The following is a 21,137-nucleotide window of genomic DNA, read 5'->3' on the forward strand; positions in this document are numbered from 1 at the left end:
GTAGCATTATTATATAGCACGGTAACACGATCCCTGTTCGGCGGGTGGTCGTCGAACGGGCCCGCGGTGTGGGGTGGGTCGATTGGTTGGCAGTGCGTCCGGTGGTCGGCGGGCCGGGGGCCCGGTGTGACCAACGCGATTTTGCGCGGCGATTGACGTCACGGGTCGCGATTTTATCATAATAATGAATTGTTTATTTATAAATAAAAGTTATTTATTAACATAAGAGAGAAAAGAGAGAAAAAAAAAGTCGAAAACGAGCGAGAAGAGAGAAAAGAAATTTCCTTCTCGCGGGTACGACAGACGGCGGTGTAGTTTTTCCGTAATCCGTTTTCCGTTTCTCGCGCGCGCGCCGCTGCTCAGGTCTATAGTCTCTTCCACTATTGTATTGCCGGCCCGTCCGTAAAAGCCGTCTCCGATTCCGCCGTCGTCTTCTCCGTTCCGAGTCTTCCTCGCCACACTATCTCGAAACGACGACTACCTGAAGGCTGCTTACCCACCCACTGGCTGCTGTGGTCGTTTAAACGTTTTCGTTTGTGACACACAGGTGTTCCCAACTCCTAAGGTGAGTGCGAGTATAGTATATAATTACTATATTATTATGATAATATAGCTCGTCACCGCTCGCAAAATCTCCGTCTCGGTGCCACAAAATATAACAATATAATATTATTATATCCGAGTACCTACCATAAACGTGAAATGCCCGTTGTAATTCACCAGCTGCCTGCCTATAATAGCAGCCCCCCACTAATGTTTAATAACAACACCGACGACCATATAGCATACAGCATGTTGTCGTTATTATTATCGCGTGCGTTTGTTTGTTTTGTTTGTTCGGCGGTCTGTCCGTTCGTGTCTGGTGGATCTGCAGGTTCAAATAATGGCCGATCAGAGGTTCTGTTTGCGGTGGAACAACCACCAGCCTAACCTGGTGAACGTCATGACGGGCCTGTTGAACAGTGAGATGTTCGTGGACGCCACCATTGCCGCCGAAGGCCGGAAAATACAAGTGCACAAAGTCGTGTTGTCTGCATGCAGCAGCTATTTTCAAGTAAGTTTCAAAATACCTGAAATTAAAATCCCATCCATCACTGGTGGACTATCTATATAGGTAGTCGTTTCCTTTTTCTCACTAATGATAACATCTACACCATTGATCGGATGTAGTCCTCCCCAGGGGTCTGTCGCCTGTCGTCGAGTAATGTGAAATGTATGTCATCAATGACCGACATTTGTGTTGCGTCGGGCGACCTGCGTATGACGTCTTATAATATTATGCTAAATAGACTCGTTATTAATCATGTATACGTTATTGGTACTTCTTCAGGTCAAACGAACCAATACTATAATATAAGATCTTTTGGTATTTACTACAGTGCTGCTCAGTGATTGCACTATAATAGTTGAGTAAATCGTCAATAAATTACATAATTTAATATTACTCTTAACAGATAGTAACAAAAATATATAAAAATCTCTACTAATGATTGATTAATTAATTAATGACACATTGTAGTGAGATTAACAGTTGGGTAAGTTTTTAACTTTCATGCAGCAATTAATCTTTGATACACATACAATAATATCTCTTTTATAACAATGTTCCTATAGTAGTTGATACATTGGCAAATATAATGCCTTAATAATATATCTAATTAAAATATGATTTAATTATTATATTCTTATATTTCAAATTAATTATATTCAATTATTTTAATAATTAAAGCATTGATATAATATATTATCTTGTACCTTTAAACAAATAAAACATATCCTTAAGAGATAAATTTTTAATGGAAAAAAACAACTGATAAGAAATTCTATTCAAACATAATACATAATATACCTAAGTATAATAATAATAATACCTATATATGTATATATTTAATATACTATAATATAATATATTTATATTATATAATATTGTTATTTCAATGATAACTAATTTTTAATACTATCAGATAGGTACTGTGTTAAGATTATCTAAATGGTAATTAATCACATACACCTGCAGTTATACGTTACGGTATTGAACTTTATCTTTACTTATTATTAGTACATATATTTTTTTGGAGATGTTATTATAGATTTATTATTAATTAAGGATTCTCTAAGATGTTTGCATGATATTTGCTATCTCTGACCAACAATTCATACAAATACCTGTATTTAAACTTCTCGTTGTAATTTTGTAGCCAAATTACTCAAAGTAGGTAAACATAACACATTATAATATTTACTATGATATTAATGTATAGTTACCCTATGAGGAGGGCAGTGGCACCGAACAATATTTTAAAAGGGGGGGACAAGTAAAAAGTTATACGGACCATCACCCCTACTTACAAAATTTTGCTGCATATGTATACATTAATAGCTTAGGAGTTAGGAATATAATTCATAAATAGTTTGTTGGGGTACCCACGGACCCCCGCGACCCCACCCACCGAAAAAAAAGGTGGGCGGGCGCCCCTCTTAGGTTATAGGTTTGGTACCACTGGGGGAGGGGATGGGGGATGGGTGGAGGATGTAGAGTTATTAGTAAAAAAAAAAAAATATTAAAGGAACTATTTGTATTCACTTTTTATCAACTTAAACTGGTTGTAAGTAGAGATCAGATTTTATTGTAATTACATATTTTTACTTAGTTGTAATATTATATATCTGGTTAGATAATATATCGGTATGTTATATTATGTTTCACAAATTTCTAAGTAAATTAGGGCTAATATAGTTTTTTATATTTTTAAAAAAGAGGTGGATGATAAATACGTGTGTGTATATATCTATATATATATAAATGAATGTTTGTGTGTGAGTGTGTGTCCTGTATGCATTCCTAAATGGCTACACCGATTGCGATGATATTTGGTACATATACAGATTAGACCTCTGGGAAAAAGATAGGTTAATTTAAAAAGGTAAATTCCAACCCGGGGAGGTAGGTACTTAAAACAGAAATTATGAGATTTACGGTGGAAATTATTGTTTGTAAGTGGTTGCTATTGGTTTTAATCGAGGTTTTAATAATAATAAATATTATTAAAGCGGTAAGCCTATTGGTGCAGTGGTACTTCTATGTATTTCAGTACAGAATGTCTCAAGTTTGAACCTCAGTTTCTGTGGACCAATTTTTTTCAATGTTTTTATATTTTTTTTCTTCTTTATCTATACATATAAATGTTTGGGTTTTTTTTTATTCATCAGATTTACATACAATTAGGTTAAGATTTTGTAAAAACGACAAACTTGGTATAATTTTGATACTTTAGAGTTAAATTATACACTTATGTACAAACCACACAGGGTCTACCTGATAAGTGATAATATATGAATCTCATGAACAATACCTGTCGGAATGGCTATAAATTAAAATATAATATAATTTACATTTAAAAAGATATTCCTTCCACAGCGTGTTACACCCAAAAAGAGTTGAACAATCACAAAAACCTAGCAATAGCAAAGCATTGCCGTGTCAGCTAGTATATATAATACCTAACGTAATTGTTGAATAATTGTTTCTAAAAAGTTTAGTAAAAGTCTATAACTCATTCCTCTTTATTTGTGAGGAGATACATTAATACAATCATAAAACTAATGATTCAATGAATTTATTATGGCCTGAAGTCGTAGAACATGAAAATGTATTATTATTTTTGTTCTGAATTTAATAAACAACAAATATTTGGATGCATACCTTTTTTATTTTTTATTTATATATTATTAAAAATAAGTAGGTATCTACTTTCGTATTTTGGTTTTTTTATTACAATGCAATATGTTTCCTAGTTATAAGTTATAAATTTATAACTTAAAATATAAATTGTATATAAGATGAAAGGTGTTATAATAATACTTTTCAAATAATATAAATAGTTATGCTTTGGACAGTTTGGTTTCAAAAAGAAAAATACGAAGTATTTTCCTATTATAAATGTGTGAACAATTTTAAAGAGGATTCAAAATACGACTTTTCATACTAAGAGGACATATTTCATTCATAACTTACTGACAGATATAATTAGACAATAAAGATTCCTAGTCTTGTCTTCTTTAGATCCTACTAAACAATTTTAACAAACAAATATTCAACAGTGAATTACTTTTTCCGGCTTTGGATAAATAAACATATGTAGTTTGTAGGATCCAATATATTAAAATCAGTTTTCAATATAAAAATCTCATAAATCGACCTATTACTTCAATAGGTTTTTATCAATTTATCCTAATTTTTATTACCTATACAGAACTACTTTTAAATCCATTTAAACATAAGCTATACATTTTATCTAAACTTGTGTTATAAAAATAATTTCATTATATTTTTAAATTAAATGTATATTTACTGTTTTAGATGCTTTTCAATGAAACACCTTGTCAACATCCAATAATCATCATCAAGGACATGTCTTATAATCATTTAAAAACATTAATTGAGTTTATGTACTATGGCGAAGTTAACATCTCTCAAGATCAACTCCCAATAATTTTAAAAGTAAATTTTATTTTATTTGTTCAATTGTATTATTTAAATACTAATCTTTATAACATTCTAAGGCAGCTGAAAGCTTACAAATAAAAGGGTTGACAGAGAAAACTATGTTTCCGTTTGCTACAACACGACATGCAGAAACTGAATATAGTTTGTTGTCACCCTCGGCAAAACGAAAAAAAATGCATCTCATGAAGACATCCAGTGATAAATCTGAACACAACAGTTCTATCGAAGATATATCAGTAACCGAACAAGATAATATGTCAACTGTACGAATTAATTAATATACAAATTTATAGAATTTGTAAACACACATTCACGTTTATTTTTTATTAATTTGTTTATAGAGATCTCAACCTACATCACAAGGACAAGAAACATCAAAACCTATTAGTAGTGTAAGCAAACAATCGTCTACAGATAATCATACAACAATCGTTCACCACAAACCTGAAGGTATGATTAATCATAATTAGTAAAAATACTTTTGTAGTTTGGTACTTATTTAATGTTTATAAATTAGTTTAAGTTTAATACGCAATTTATTTTTGTAAATTTTGATTCTGTTTTGTATTTAGTTCAACATTTTAATGAAAGCATTATTTATATCTTAAAAATTAATGTACATAAAAAAGCATGTTCTTTTTCATTTATTATACAGTTTTGTAGGATAATGATTATTTTTGCTAAGCGAATCCAAAATATGAGTAACTATTTAGATGAGTGAATAGTTTCAAAAACGTTCAACCTGTAAAATGCTCACTTTCAAGAGTTGCTTAATTGCATAATAAAATATGTCTTTAAATGTATTTCTTCTTGAAAATTTAATTTTGTGTCTTCTTTTCTTTCCATTTTAAATATCTTATTTACCAGAAATTTTTATTACAAATTACAACATTTGCTAACAGGTTGGTCGTTTTTGGAGCAGCTCTCTGATTGCCCGCCTCACAGTGTCTACGCCATACCCAAAGCCAAAGCAGTATCCAAACCAGAGAATAAAGTACGCAAAAAACGAGAACCCGGTATACGGGAGAGTGATCGTTTTAAAGAAGCTCTTGAAGCTGTACGTGTGGGCCGTATGGGATTTTGTCGTGCTGCTCAAGAATATGGGATAAATAACCGTACCTTGTGGCTCGAGTACAAAAAAAAAGGTTATCCCGTTCATCGAAAAGGTCAGTCTTCCTCGTCTATTCCAGTACCCTCGCCAGCATCATCAATCAATGGGCAATCATCCGAGCAAGTGTATCAAGCGCCACTATACGAACCTTCAACATCTCAAACTTCGGCAGTTGATCATCCTGCTTATGTTTCACAAATGTATTCGCAACCTCTGACAGTGATTAACCCATGCTATTATTCTTCACCTGCACCTTCAATATTTTCGACGGACAACCATACATAAATTATTGATTTATTTATTTATTAACAAATCATATTTTTATTTTGTTTCCTTTTATTTTAGTTAATAATTTCACTCATGCTGGTTTGCACAAATAGTTTATAATAATAATTTGACGATTCATAAATATTTGATGACATATCCGTCACAGTTCATTTTTTTATGTTTAAGGGATTGTTAAGTATTTAATGACTCGTTAAACCTCTTTGAAACAGATGATTGTGCAATCTGGTGTTAATCTTAAATTATTTATTTGTATAGAAATTACAATTATAATATATTATTAGGTTTAATTTGATTTGTATAACAAAACTATTTTTAAATGTAATGTATATCGAAATATAACTATTGTATTTTGTATTTTTGTTGTGTTTATTTACCTTGAATTTAATAAACAATGATAATAATAAATAAAATTAAAAGTGCTATCAATCAAATATTAAAAATGGATTTTTAATTTTCCAGTTAATAAACGAATTAGGACTCTAGTACGTCAACCCCATATAAAAATCAATGATAATGACATGAGTACAGATACATCAATGGTAATAAACGAAACAAATGATGAATCTGAACCTGTAATCCGAGTACTCGAGAGGCAGTGTTCAGAGCCAAATCCATCATCGACCAACACACTAGCTGTTCCTAAACCAACCATAGTCAAACAAATTTCTCAGCCATCCGAACCTAGTCCAACAGCCAGAGGGTTCTTCAATGACGAACTGCCCACTAGCGCATCACAGGTAATCTATACATTTTATACAAATATTATTTGGCACGCGTATTAGCATAATATTGTGAACGTGAAGACAGTTATTGAGTTATTGGTCAATATTAAACTGCATTTTAGGTAAACACAAACGATTCTTATAATGGATCAACACGATCTGACCACTGCCCGTTGTTACGTTCAGGACCGGCACTTGGATGCAGTTTCTGTTGGAATACAATAGATACCCGTGGAAGGTTCTTGAGGCGCAAAACCAAATATCACTGCCCTGAATGCAATATAAACCTTTGCCTGGTTCCTTGTTTTCAGGTGATTATTTAATTAAGTTTGATACAATCACCATCTATGAATATACTAACTTACTTAACATCTTAAGAGGTTGCCACACTCGCATGTGTTATTTTCGTCCTACAAACGTACAACATGGCAAATTTTATTCCATTTTACTCTGCTATTTTTAAAATTGGAGTGAATTGACACCTTGCACGATTGAATGGTAAGGTTATTATCTTGGGTATCTCAATGGATGGTATTGAAATTTTTATTTTTATGGAAGTTATGATCATTTTAAAATGACCAAAAAATGTATAGTTTCGAAAAGGTCATAACTGGCTTCTGAACCCTAGAGCACACGCTTCACGGTCAAAAAGACCGGGCTTTTAAAATTGTATTCATTGTTTCAAAAATACAAAATATTAACCTAATCCAATCTAGGTACCTTCTAATTAGGTGATAAACTAAAATTAGATACAACTTTCAACTGTATACGATCTGATGTCAGTTATATAGAAGTGTTACCAGACTTTACCTATTAATATGCGGTCAAAAAGACCGGGTGTGTGATCGTAAAAAATGTGTTTCTAATAATTTCTGCTTGATAAACGAAATTCATAGTTATATTTTCATTGTGCCTGGTGATATTATTGCTTGTTGACTATGATTTTCTCCATACTGTGTGTAACTAAAAAGACGTGTGCGCGTATTCTCATAAATATTTTAAATGCGTGTGATCTAGGGTTAAAAAAAATATCTATAAAAGCCTCTGAGATGATGCCTTAGATAATAATCTGAACTTGAAATTTTACTCTGCAAATTCCTATAATTTTAGAATTTTCAGAATAAAATATATTATTCTGAACATAAAATTGTCCATATACGTTTGTAAGACGAAAATAAAATATGCGTGTGTGGCAACCTCTTAATGAGAAAATATAAATATTAAAGGTTAATAGTAAAGAAATATGGTTTTATTCTATTATTTTATGTAGTCAGGTATAGCATTGGCAATTTTGAAATTTAAATTGCACAGTCCATTACTATTGTATAACAAATAGTCCAATTGTTTACTTGTCATTATTTACTTTTTAATAAATAATCCATAATAGGCCTTTTCTCAAATATTTCTTACGACACTTCAAGTTTCTAAGACAACAAAATTCACTATGTGTAATTTTGCATAACATTTATTTTTTCATTATTCAGGAGTTCCACGAAAAACAAATTCAGACAAAATCCACTGATGTTCCTACAACAGATCATCCTCGAACTCAAAAGGTGACCGACGACACAGCGGTATAATTTTTTCCCGTGATATCATTTGTTATAACTTAAAATAATTAACAAAGCGTTACCATTTGTTACTACTTAAGAATTTGTTCTGATTTTATTTTAGTATAGAACAAAATAATACTTAGTTACATATTATTATAAATATATTTTTTTTATGTGTTCAAGATTGTTATTTTTAAAAATTGAAAAATATACGTGAAAATATATAACACTGTTGTCATTAATAATATCGACCACAATTCGTATTGATTGTCTTTACCTTGTTTGCTATTTGAAGCACGGTTTTATCGAAATTACAAGAGTTCAGACTACCATTACATAGGTTTAATTATTTATTATATTTATCAAATACAAATTAGTCATATTTATTTGAATACTCAAGTATTTTTCACAGGGTTGGTAAGTGTATACATTTTCTAAAATATTACTATTACCTATATTATGTAAATATGTAATCAGAATAAGAGAATACCAGGCGCGAATAAAATTGCATTGTCACTGACGGCAATGCGCTTACATTTGCACTTCTATGTACCAGTAACCATTAATGGTCTCCAAAAACATAGTTGGGTGTGCACGGTTATTGTTGAGCATGTTTTGCTGTATAACATTTTTAATTTGATTATTTCTATACCAAAAAAAAAAAGTTGAATTCTCTTAAAAAAAAAACATTGCAAAACAATAATAAAAGGCAAGATCAATACTTTTTTTTTTAATAGGAAAATTAAAATCAGTTCAAATATTTAAATTTGTAAACAGTTGTTAATACTGATTCTTAAGAATGTAATGTCTAAACTCTTAGGGGTGGTCTTACAATGTCGAGTAAAGTGTTGGTTAACGCTAACCGACTGATAACAGATTTTATTACCAGCAGAATTCGGCCAGTTCATTATCAGTTAACTTTAGACTTTTAACCAGATATTGTAAGAAGTAAGAACGGCCCGTAATATCATTTGATACTTCTACTATTTATTTAAAATATTTATAAAAATAAGCCAGAAGTGTAGAAGACACAATACCTAACTACAGATTTGTGAAACTGTTGTATTGAATGCACATCATAATATAAAACAAGGTAGTATAACATTGTATGAGTATTATTTATGAGCTCAATAATTTTTGTAATTGTTCTTGAGTCTCGTAATACTACCAAGTTTGTACACACCCTTAAAAATTTCCAAATTCAAACTACAAGTGGACAAAAAAAATTTGATTTTAAGTAGCACAAAATCAGCAACTTTTTTTGAAGTACATTATACAGCTATTATAAACAACCAACAAATATTTATCTCAATATCAATTTTTACTTATACGAGAGTTAATTCGATTTAAGATTTATTTTCAACGTGATCTTGGTTTTAAAATTAATCATGAAATAGTTCTGGACAAATCATCTAAGATATAAGGATTCTTAAATAGAAATACATAAGAATTTAGAAATCCTATACTTAAAAAAACTTTATACCTCATTAGTATAGTGAATTTGGTTCAATTGTTAGGTCTCAAAATCTGACTACTTAATTAAAACTTGATGTTCAAAATACATTTTTTTAAAGTTTAACCTATAAACTAAATTTCCTTTTCTTGAGACTCAATTAACCTATTACAGGAATCCTTAGCTCTTGATAGTCTATCCTTAAGACAGAACTCAGCAGATATATTTATTTTTTAATTCTACACGCCATAATTTTAAATTGAATACTTTATTTATTACTAAATAAGTCCCATTAGTATTAGTTGTCTATATTTAATTATTATACATTATATTGTTAAAACATAATTGAAGTTTTGAATTATTATTGTTTTATTTTTTAGTCTAAAATTGTAACTAAAATTGTAAAATATCGTGTAATTATTACTTATATAATATGTAACTTGGCTGTTCTTATTTTTTGTTTTGTATTCTTACATTTTGTGAAGGGCCTATATATGTTGTTTATGGCCATTAATCAAACCATAAATAAATAACCATGTCAACATTAACATAATATCTGACATAATTTTAAGTTCAGTGTAATGTTAAGGATTTAAGGAATTGTGTATAATAAACAACATTTTTAATAAAAAAATTAAAAACTTATTTTGTTTTAGTTCAAATATACAATGTATATTTAAAATAAATGAAATAATAGATGGAAATTAACGGTTAGACTTGGCCACACGTTCGAGTTCGTCTTTCTTCTTGATAGCATAAGAATTTGATGATCCCTATAAAAACAAAAATAATCCAATTACTTTATATTATATTATTCAACCAATTAAATTCAACAAGGTATATTTGTAACTGACCTTGGCAGCATTGATCAATTCATCAGCTAAACATTCAGCAATTGTCTTGATATTTCTAAACGCAGCTTCTCGGGAACCCGTACACAACAACCAAATGGCTTGGTTAACACGTCTCAATGGGGAAACGTCAACAGCTTGACGCCTGACTGTACCAGCCCTACCAATACGTGTGGAGTCTTCTCTGGGTCCACTGTTGATGATGGCTTTGACAAGCACTTGCAATGGATTTTCACCAGATAACAGGTAGATAATTTCAAAAGCGTGTTTAACAATGCGGACGGCCATCAGTTTCTTTCCGTTATTACGCCCATGCATCATCAAAGAGTTGGTCAAACGTTCAACAATAGGGCATTGAGCCTTACGGAACCGTTTAGCAGCATAACGACCAGCGGAGTGAGGAACATATTTGGCGTACTTTTCTTTGACAGCAATGTAATCCTATAAAATTTAAATGTTACAATTACTGTACTGCCTAGTGTTAACTCAATTATAATTATTATTACAATTATCAACTTAAATATGAACCGCATCCAAATTAATAATAACATGTTACAATACTATTCATTAAAATGAAGTAGCTAGTTAAATTAAATTTGAATAGAACATACTTGCAAAGACATATCAGAAACTTCAACATCATCACAACTCCATCTGCCAAATAACTTCACTTCTGGTAACTCAGCTGTAATTTGTGTTGGCGCTGAATCTACATTCATTGTAGCTCCAACATCTCCCCAATCTTCGTCAGCCATGATGATTCTGAAAAAAAAATAATTTAGAATGCAAGAAAAGACTAACTAAGTGTCAAAGTAATAAAGTTATCCCATGTCCCTAAAAGGAAGAGTATATTAAGTTAACCAAAGTTAAATAAGAACATTATTTTTACTTGTCCCCATTTAAAAATGAAACATGATAATCACACAGGTCTTCAGCACAATAATGTTTATCTCTTAAAAGATATACATCAGCATTAAATGCCAACACTAGATCAACGAAGCAACTACCGGAGCAGAACCTCGTCGGACAGAAATCGTAATAGAATGTAATTTCAAATGTTTAGCTGGACACCAATAATTAAAGCGTAAACAAGATTGTTAAGCGAATAAAGATCATAAATGTGGGGGAAAGAACATTACTACCGTGTACCAAGTGAAAAATCAAACAAATTACTTTCTAGAGGACAGTTGTTTGACAATCGGTGGAACTGATTCGCGATCACCAAAGTACAGGATTTTAACGTGCGACAATACTAATATACGATATTAAGAAAAAAAAATGTACGAGTTCTGAACTTCAGATTTACTAATTGTTTTGAGGTTAGCCATGTGTAATTCTTGCAGACTTATTGACTTTTGCCGTAGTCACCAAACCAATATAAATGTAGTTGTGTGCGCCGGAGCCGACATGAATATTATTCAGAGAGTCTTATTTACGAAAAATTTATTACCTGTGTTTTCCTTGCTGATGAAATTGAAAATTTTCCGAATCCGGAACGTCGGAACGGGGACGAGCTAAACAATAATTCCAAACGAAAGAGAGCGGTCGGCAAGACGGCGACGGAACACGGCGACGAGGCGATATCGCGACGACGCCTTGTTGGCATCACTGCGGACGGATACACGGTGTTCGCAGTGCCGCCAACCTTTCGATGATGGCCAAAGATGTCTTAGATATTGCCATAAATAATATAAGATTTTATATTATCTATGGATATTGGACTATTGTAATCTAGCACCAAGATAATATTATTTATTATTATCTACACCACGATTAAAGATTAGGTATTAGCATTTTACAATTTTCTCTACTCTCTGCTACAGCTCTATAGTCGGATACTCTACATCGTGATCACAAGAAGAAGTTTAGAAGTTCGTGAAGTCTTGAAACAATTGTTTTATTCTGAGGATGTAGCTAAAGTCGGCGATTGCCGAGAATCATTTTTTTTAAATATTATAAATTATTGTGTGAAATGAGCGATTGATCTAAAATCGTGCATTCGGCCAGGTACTGACGTGTTTCGATCATCGTGGTTCCGGTTTCTTGCATATACTTAAAGTATGATCATTAAATTATTTATTCAAATAGTTGTAATTAAAACTGTATGACGTTAGAAACCCTATTAATCCTTCTCGAAATCTAATCTTTCCAATCTTAGTCCGTAATAAATATTATATTATTTATCTCGATAATAACAAAACACAAGCACAATTTATATATGTATGACTTCTGCACATCACAGCCGTTGTTTCAGATATTATGTCGTGTTCTTATTCTTTCAGAATTTAAATACCAAAATTAAATACCTATTGGCTTTTTAAAATTATTTTTAATATTTTTTTTCCTGTAATAGGTAGTTTACATTTGAACCATCAGCCATGGCTCTGGCAGAACCCAGAAAACGAAGGAAAAACCCCATGCACAGCATTAATTTGTCGGCCCAAAATCACTGGACAAATGGTAAATTTAATTAAACGATTTCCCTTTTCAGCGAGATTGTTATAAATCGTACTTACCATTGGTACCAAATATTACATTTATTCTAAGATTGTTTGAACTTCTACATTTGCATCACCTACATAATAACATGCATGTTTTTTTTTCAGATGATTCAAAATTTGGTCAGCGGATGCTTGAAAAATTTGGTTGGTCTAAAGGATCTGGTCTTGGAAAAAATAAACAAGGAATATCTGAAAACATAAGAGTTGATCATAAAGTGCACCCTACAGGTAGTTAATTAAAGATTTTATTTTCAGCTTATTTTTCCTCTAGAAATGTAGTAGTTCTCAAGTTGATTTAGTTATTAAAAATGTATTTACTTAACTCTTAACTTAGTTTTCTTTGACGGTGTTGAACATTTTCGATTACCTATTACAGTTATAATGGGTCCTTAAAATAAAATTAATTTCAATTAATTACATTTCTTGGTTAAAATATTTTTCCTTTTCAAGGTTTTTAATTTGTCATGTTTAGGTGATTTTTTTTAAAAAAATATTTAAAAGTGATTTTATTATTCAATAATGATATTTTTTTTTCTTAGGGCACTATAGTACACCAGTTAGAGTTTTCCCCCCTAATTTATTATAAAAAAGACATGTATGAGGATATATGTATGCCACTACATATACTGCTCATCAAAATGCCTCAAGGTACTTTTTCTAAAAAAAAACTAAATTAATTTTTTTTTAAAATTCTCTTGGGAAAAATAAATTATTTTATTACCTAATACAATGTATAAGTCTATAATTTAGTAAAATACTTAACAATAGGTTCCTATTCTAATAACATAATTTTTTCTAAATTGTTAAATGTACTCATGTCATTTTTAAATTTATTAAATTATATCTAGCAAATTGCTTGAGTTATTTTGCTAAATATAGGTATAGTATTATCAAATATTGTATCTCTATTTTCCAGTTATATGTACCTATAATTTGTATAATTTTATAGGACTAGGATTTATAGCAAATAATGTGGATGATTGGTTCAAAGCAGGCGAAGAATATTCACGTTTATTATCACAATTAACAGAAAAGTTTGACCAGTACCAAGAATTATCAGAATCAAATGGAGATACAACTTCTAAAAAATCACTTGTTCAAAATTCACTGAATTCAAAGTCAAGAGTTCAGTATGTATTTAAGAACAAAAATGTTTATTAAAGAATTAGGTTTGATAGTTATTATTAATTCCATTAATAATTTATTATGTTTTTCAGTTACCACAAATTCACCAAGGGAAAAGATTTAACACAATACAAAAGAGATGAATTGACATGTATACTAGGAAAAGGTGTTAAAGATGATGGTGAAATCTTAAATGGTTTAAACATGGAAGAATATTTTAAATCCAAAAAAGAACGCTTAAAAATAAAAACAGATAAACATGATACATCAACAACTGTTGAATATGATTTGACTAATAATAATGACAATAATATGCAAGAAGGAATTACTGTCGAAGAAGAAACGGAAGCCCAAACTAAAGAACATGAAATAAATACAACGCTACTGAAAAAAAAGAAACGCAGAGCAAAACAGTTGAAAGATACGGAAATTGTAATGCCAATTTATGATGACATTCATGTTGAGTTAAAGAAAAAGAAAAAAAAAACAAAAGAACTCATTTGTGAAAAAATTGATGACGTTGAATTGTTAAAAAAAAAACCTAAGAAAAATAAATTACCTATTAATGAGGATTTAGATGATAATATGTCAGAAGGAAACAACAACAAAACATTAGAAGAAAATGATGCCGATGAACAAGATTCGGAGTTAGTTTTGACGCATAAATATCAAAAATTGGTTGATCTCTTAATAGAGAACAGTTCTGCTGGTAATAAATATTGTAAAGATTCGACAAGTCCTTTGTTCCAGGAGAAAATGAAAGAGTTTGCAGATAGTGTTACACACCAATGCTTGACCACAGTTGGTTCAACTGAAATAAAATCATCATTAAAAAAAGAAACAACAACTCTTAAACCAATAATTTTGAATCCAGACGACAAGAATTTCATTAAAGACTTTGAAGAACAGAAATCTCAAGCTCTTGAAATGATATCTAAACGTCAACAGTTGGCGAAATATGTAAATGAAAAATCTATGTTTATTGCCAATCATGGGGATGTGTTATTCTTTGGTAGTAATATAAATGATATCAAAGGCTATGGTGAATGGTAAATTATATTATATAATAAATAATGATATTCTTCAATATTTATTCTATAAATGGTTTCAGAAGTTATTACATATTAATATATAATCAAAAATAATGTCAATCTTTGTTTGTTTATATCTTATAAATAATAAGTCTTTAAGTCTATCTAATAACATGTAATAATAGACAGTCATAAATTATTGAATATTTATTTGAAAATTATATAATTAACTCCTGTATTATGCAGAGTTAACTTGCTACGCAAAAGACCAATGCGCAGTGTTGTAGTGCCGTATACCTTCTGATCATTACAAATAAACACTGTATACCTTCTAATTATGGTCGTATACTCTCTGTTGTAGTGAAGTAATATAAAATTATATATATATATATTTGTATATTTATACCAAAACACCTAATGATGTTTGGTTATAAGTTTTATACTATACCCTCTACTTTTTTATGACTACAGCAATTTTACCAGTGAGTGTTTAACCTTGTGGTTTTTCAATTAGGGAAATGATGCCTAAAAGCGCACATTGAATGATTTTTTAAGAAAATTCAATTTAATTATCTGGTACAATAAAAACCTATTGGCCATTATACTTAAATAAATAGTTGATGACTAACTTTCAGCTTAAAATTGTATTTTGTAATATTAACATTTCAAATATTGTGTATCTATGTTCTAAAACAAAAATAATCAAGATTTTTTTTGTGGGTTTTAACATGTTTTACTAATTCCAAAAATTGAAAAATGTGATGTTGACAGTTTTATCATGAACAAGCTTTAAATCGACAAATTCTAAATTAGGCCTTGCAACCTAACTTTAATTACGATAAAAAGGAATCTGAATATTCACTTTGGTCATAGTATTTCTTTGAATTTCTTTTTTTACCTTCTGAATTTTCTGAGCTGTTTTTTAATGCAATTGATGATAAAAATGCAGTTTTCTGCTTATTTTTTTAAACAAATTATAATAAAAATGACCACACTTCTGGGTTGATCTACCTTTGAATAAACAAAGGACTAGGTACTGAATCATACCACCGTTATTTAAAAGAGCAATTTATTGAAAATCCATGCCCATAGATTTCAATTTTACTTAAAGGAACATCTAAAAGATTAAAGTAGGTAACTCAAGAAAGTATGTAATAATTTATAATATGGTTTTAATTAACCTAATTATGAACACTACCTTTACGGTACCTTTATACTCATTTTATTTATCAACTATCATTGAAACGACAATTTTTAGAAAATGTTTTCTATAAAAAAAAAGAAGCTATTTTAGCTGTCAATTGTAATTTTTCTTTTAACTTAACAAATTATATGTAATTTAATTTCATAATAATGCTATAGATGAATAGATGTTAGAAAATGTAAAACTTAATTAGGTATTGGTTTATTATTGTATTAATTCCAATTGTAATACAAAGGCTTTGAATTTCCTTTTTGATCTCTAAATTGTATTAACACTAATACATAAGTAGCTAAAACAGAACAGACCTATAAAAAAAATTATAATAATTTATTAAATGCACTTGAATGTAAACTTTGGTATAAGTGACAATTACATTATAAATATGTAATTTATTTGCATTCATTAAACTTACACATCTAATGAGACTCATGTTGAATATAATAAAACCGCCAATCGATGCATAAACGTTTCTAGCAGTTGCTCGGACGTAAAAAATGTCTACCTAAACAGAATAAATATATTTAGTTATTTATGTTTTATAATAGGCGACGAGTTTATATACTAGGTAACATTATTATTTTATAGGTAGATACCATAGAACTAACCGCTTTTTTAATTTCTATATTCATGTTAACTCTGTTACGAAGTCTCAGATTTTCCAGACTCGCCAAAATTCTTTTAGACTGAAAAAATTATAACAGCTATTAATTTTACATAAGTATTCGATATTCAGTTTTAATATAATATGTTTATAATTTTGGATTGCTGGTCAATCGTCACTTAAGTCTGAAAATATCATTAATTGGTGGATTTTAAAAAACGCGCTGCATCATTGTACATTTGTACGCTTAAAACCTAGGACGTAGGTACTATATACTGCCGTCCTAAGAAAAAACGCCGTAATTTCCCTCCATGCCATTTTGAGAAAAATGACATTTTATGTTTAGTAGTTTTTGGTAGTTTTATTTTCATAAATATAATATTTTTCAAAGTAAAATACATAATTTCCTATGGAAATATACTTTCAGATGAATGCAATGGAACTATTCAATTTAATTTTCAATTTTTCTTTCACCAAGATATCATTGTTTTGATATTTATACTAAGTAAGCTATCAATTATTCAGAATTTTTTACTTGGCAAAAATGCTGAAATTTGATTACGGCTTTTGATTAAGTCAAAAATTAAAACTGTGCGTAAAATATTCGAGACGAGGTACATCGATAACTGAACGAAAAATAATATGTGTCCAAAAATAGTGCAGGGCTTGAAACCGATTGAAATAATTTCGGTTTCGATTTTGTATACCGATTTTGAAATTTTACTATTTCGGTTTCAACTTTGCAATACCGGTATTAAGAAATTTCGGTTTTGAATACCGGTTTCTAAATTTTTCGGTTTCAGTTTTGTATACCGGTTTCCAAATTTCTTTTGCGAATAATGAAATGGTTATCAACATTTTAATCATGATCTCAATTTTGTTATGAGTATTTTGTATGCGTATTAATGAAATTTACGTATTTAAAAACACATCAATTAAAAAAAAAAATAACGATTTCCAATTTTTTCAGATTTTGGTTTTGAATTTAATACCGGTTTCGTTATTGATTACGGTTTTGGTTTCGGTTTTAAAACGGTTTATACCGGTTTCTGATATCGGTTTTGAAAACGGTTTCAAGCCTTGGTATGATGACATCAAAATTTCCAAACATTATCAGTAATTTCAAATTATATATATAAGGTACGGGCGATACGGCAACTGGTTTCCTAAACAACAACGCCGCAAATATAGATTATGCGGAAGTGCTAAGTAAAAACGCCGTATTTTAAACAAAACTTATGGCAATCTTTCTAAGCAAACTGTGGTTACGGCGTTTTTGCTAATCAACGATTATATTTTATTACTATTGCGGCAATATTTTTTTCTTATGAACATAAAATTATGGATAAATAATCATAGTTACGGCATTTTTGTTTAGGAAAAACATGTAAAACTATAATATTAAACGTAATACAGTATTATCTCATTTTTTTTTCGATTTACGGCGTTTTTTCTTAGAACGGCAGTATGGGTACTTATTAAAATTTAGTATTTACAACGAGCCGTAGTGGCCAAGTTATGAATTTGTTGTGGAGGGGGGGGGGGGGGATTACTGATTTTCAGATAAACGTCAATCAGGTTCAATTTCAATTTGATTAAATTAATAAAAAATGTATTAATTCTATAAAATTAATATTTTTAACTTACAACAAAATCATTAAAATTGTTATTTTTATATTATCTTTCGTCCGAATTTGAACTTAAAATACCTATCAATAAAAAGAGCCGCGTTTTTAGATAGGTATATATCAACAAAAATAACTTCACAGGAAAAACTATCACGCCTTGTAAAATAATCGGATTTTGTTAATTTATTTTTTATTTAAAAGGAGAAAATGTTTCAGGTCAGATCAAAGACCCAATTTTCATTTTACTTTAAATAGTGGTAGAAAAATACGTTTGAAAAAGAACAAAATATATTGTGCATTATTCAAATTCATATTTTAGCTTTTATAGACCATAATTATAACTTATAAAATCGGGCTTTGATCCGACCTGCAAATTGTTCTCTTCTTTTAAATAAAAAAAAAAATTAACGAAATCCGACAATTCTACAGTGTGTGAGAGTTTTTCCTGTAAGACATGTTCTTGTACAAAAAAATGCACCGGCTCCGGCACTTTAAATCTATGAATTTATTTGTACTATGAGGATAAGTAAACCCGTTAAATAGATATTATTTATATTAAGTTGAGACTTGAGAATTAGTTTTAGCTTTTAGTATAATAACATTTAGTTTACCAACAATTTTTTTTTAATGTTGAGCACTTTGAGCTTTATACACATTTTTGTACCAGAGAACTGAGGCCGTTTGAAAAACAGAAGATGGGGATTTAACATTCATATTTTATTGTAATTTGTAGCATTAAGAAAGTTTGCGATACCAAAAATGTGAACCAAATTACTCAACCGGGCCCAGGCAGCGGTGCACTTTGGATTATAGGTACAATAATATACGTCAAGATACCATAATACTATACATATAGGTAGGTACCTCCATAGGCGCAATTTGGGGGGGGGGGCTTTAAGGGGGCTTTGCCCCTCTAATATTAAAATTATCCCCTCCAAAAATTTGTATTTAAATTGAAGTAAGTATTAAATCATTCATTAATTATCTAATCTATATACCTACCTAATATAGTAAACGTTGTATGAAGACATTTTTTTCTAAAATTTAAACATGGAAACGAGCCCGTGCACAAACATGATGTTAGATCATATAACATGTAAATACCTAAATGTTGTTATTTGCTTTAATACAAATATTTTTAGTTTTATGTATAGTCAATAGATGTATTATAATAATATATTAAATGTAGGAAAGTGGGTGAGAAAAATATGATTGTGGTATTTGAATAGAGGGTGTGGCTGGCGGAGCCCCTCATGGGTCTGTTTCATTTAAATATGTTAAGTCCCTCCAAGTTAAAAACTGAAATTGCACCTATGGGTACCTCGCTGGACAGGCGGTCGCCGACCGTGCACACGCACGACGTATGCAGCACGAATATGAACAGCTCGCCCAAGTGCTGGACCAGCAGATAAGGCGTGGCCCAGGCCATGGGGCCGTCCAGCGAGTACGCGATCTCCATCAGTCGGAACACGACCATAATGACGCGGATGATGTTGTAGGCCCACTGCAGCAGCATCTCGGGCGCGTAAGCCCTATTCACGTGGCCGGCGAGCGTGCACAGCTCATCGTAGACGCTAGTTAACCGGGCCAGCAACCGGCCTGCGGACACCGGGTCGCGGGCCACGTCCAGCGCCTCGACCATGTCGTTGACCCGGCTGAACCCGCGGGCCAACACGTAGTACTGCACGAACACCAGTATGTAGACGACCATCTGGCCCATGCCGTTGAACCAGTACGCGGCCACCACGGTCGGCGGCACTAATATCATGTAGATCTGTGACATCGAGGCGTACGCGGCGAGGGACGCGGGCGCGGCGTACCAGACGGCCCGGGACAGGCCGCGGCGGTCGGCAAGCGGCACCGCATCCCGGGTGTCATCCAGGAACTGAAGTGTCCGTTCGGCGCCCGCTAGACCGGCGATCTTGTGCCACCGCCCGTAGAACATGGAGCACATCACGTTAGACGATGGGCCCAGGTTCCGGTTGAGCAGCTCGATCAGCGCGAAGCAGTACGACTCCTCGAAGCACGTCCGGAACGAGCCGGCCACGTACCGCACGCCCTCCAAGTAGTTGTAGTGCACCACGTACACGTTCAGACACGCGTACAGCATCCACACCGGTATCAGCCGCTTGTCGAACGAATACCGGTACCGGCCTGCACGTGACAACCGTATAATATTATATTATTAGTTGTGAATGTGTAATTAACAGTGTTGTGGAAAATATATTTTTGAAAAATCTACGGTAGGTACCCTTGCACCCTGCAGTGACGGCTTGGCCCACCAGAAACTTCACGATATCCTGACCTGACTTGTTGAAACTTGCCATTGATTTGTCCAGTGGAGTACGATTGTGCCCGTTTTACTATTAGGGTATACGATTAAGCGTGAAATTAGAAGCGACGTTGCCAAATTTTTTAAAACAAATTTCAGTTACTTTATAATAATTTTTAATTTTTAAATACATCCTTCAAAAAGTAATCAAACAAATGTACTCAAATACTTTACAAGAATTATGATAATGGCTTAAAAAAATATTATTATACATATAATTGAATAACTCA

At 31.4% G+C, this 21,137-nt stretch overlaps 4 protein-coding genes across 7 annotated transcripts; 2 read left to right on the top strand and 2 right to left on the bottom strand.

The window, feature by feature from the left end:
• The first annotated feature begins 168 nt into the window (after positions 1–168).
• LOC132944774 (sex determination protein fruitless-like) lies at positions 169–8,408 on the top strand. 2 transcript variants are annotated; one of them, XM_061014260.1, is made up of 8 exons: positions 169–565; positions 875–1,054; positions 4,361–4,501; positions 4,564–4,770; positions 4,849–4,957; positions 6,366–6,643; positions 6,751–6,939; positions 8,113–8,408. In XM_061014260.1, the coding sequence occupies exons 2-8, from the start codon at positions 884–886 to the stop codon at positions 8,206–8,208; spliced, it is 1,191 nt and encodes a 396-aa protein (XP_060870243.1). In that variant the 5' UTR covers positions 169–565; positions 875–883; the 3' UTR covers positions 8,209–8,408. The 2 variants fall into 2 exon arrangements, with proteins under 2 accessions (XP_060870243.1, XP_060870244.1); XM_061014261.1 differs by lacking the exons at positions 6,366–6,643; positions 6,751–6,939; positions 8,113–8,408 and adding an exon at positions 5,410–6,260.
• A 1,868-nt stretch (positions 8,409–10,276) lies between these two features.
• On the bottom strand, positions 10,277–12,094 carry LOC132944776 (small ribosomal subunit protein uS7). 2 transcript variants are annotated; one of them, XM_061014262.1, is made up of 4 exons: positions 11,936–12,094; positions 11,097–11,247; positions 10,489–10,926; positions 10,277–10,407 (listed from the first exon to the last, which is right to left on the bottom strand). In XM_061014262.1, the coding sequence occupies exons 2-4, from the start codon at positions 11,238–11,240 to the stop codon at positions 10,339–10,341; spliced, it is 651 nt and encodes a 216-aa protein (XP_060870245.1). In that variant the 5' UTR covers positions 11,241–11,247; positions 11,936–12,094; the 3' UTR covers positions 10,277–10,338. The 2 variants fall into 2 exon arrangements, with proteins under 2 accessions (XP_060870245.1, XP_060870246.1); XM_061014263.1 differs by lacking the exon at positions 11,936–12,094 and adding an exon at positions 11,659–11,806.
• Positions 12,095–12,270: 176 nt separating this feature from the next.
• On the top strand, positions 12,271–15,477 carry LOC132944773 (PIN2/TERF1-interacting telomerase inhibitor 1-like). Of its 2 annotated transcripts, none has more exons than XM_061014258.1 (5): positions 12,271–12,543; positions 12,839–12,945; positions 13,092–13,214; positions 13,936–14,116; positions 14,204–15,477. In XM_061014258.1, exons 2-5 carry the CDS (start codon positions 12,864–12,866, stop codon positions 15,162–15,164), a joined length of 1,347 nt encoding a protein of 448 aa, XP_060870241.1. In that variant the 5' UTR covers positions 12,271–12,543; positions 12,839–12,863; the 3' UTR covers positions 15,165–15,477. The 2 variants fall into 2 exon arrangements, with proteins under 2 accessions (XP_060870241.1, XP_060870242.1); XM_061014259.1 differs by lacking the exon at positions 12,271–12,543 and adding an exon at positions 12,634–12,746.
• Positions 15,478–16,558: 1,081 nt separating this feature from the next.
• On the bottom strand, positions 16,559–20,905 carry LOC132944766 (uncharacterized). The gene is made up of 5 exons (XM_061014249.1): positions 20,827–20,905; positions 19,897–20,729; positions 16,952–17,029; positions 16,759–16,848; positions 16,559–16,651 (listed from the first exon to the last, which is right to left on the bottom strand). Exons 1-5 carry the CDS (start codon positions 20,900–20,902, stop codon positions 16,559–16,561), a joined length of 1,170 nt encoding a protein of 389 aa, XP_060870232.1. The 5' UTR covers positions 20,903–20,905.
• Positions 20,906–21,137: the final 232 nt, after the last annotated feature.

This window comes from Metopolophium dirhodum, chromosome 5 (assembly GCF_019925205.1).
Source record: "Metopolophium dirhodum isolate CAU chromosome 5, ASM1992520v1, whole genome shotgun sequence".
In the NCBI taxonomy this organism is placed as follows: Eukaryota; Metazoa; Arthropoda; class Insecta; order Hemiptera; family Aphididae; genus Metopolophium; species Metopolophium dirhodum.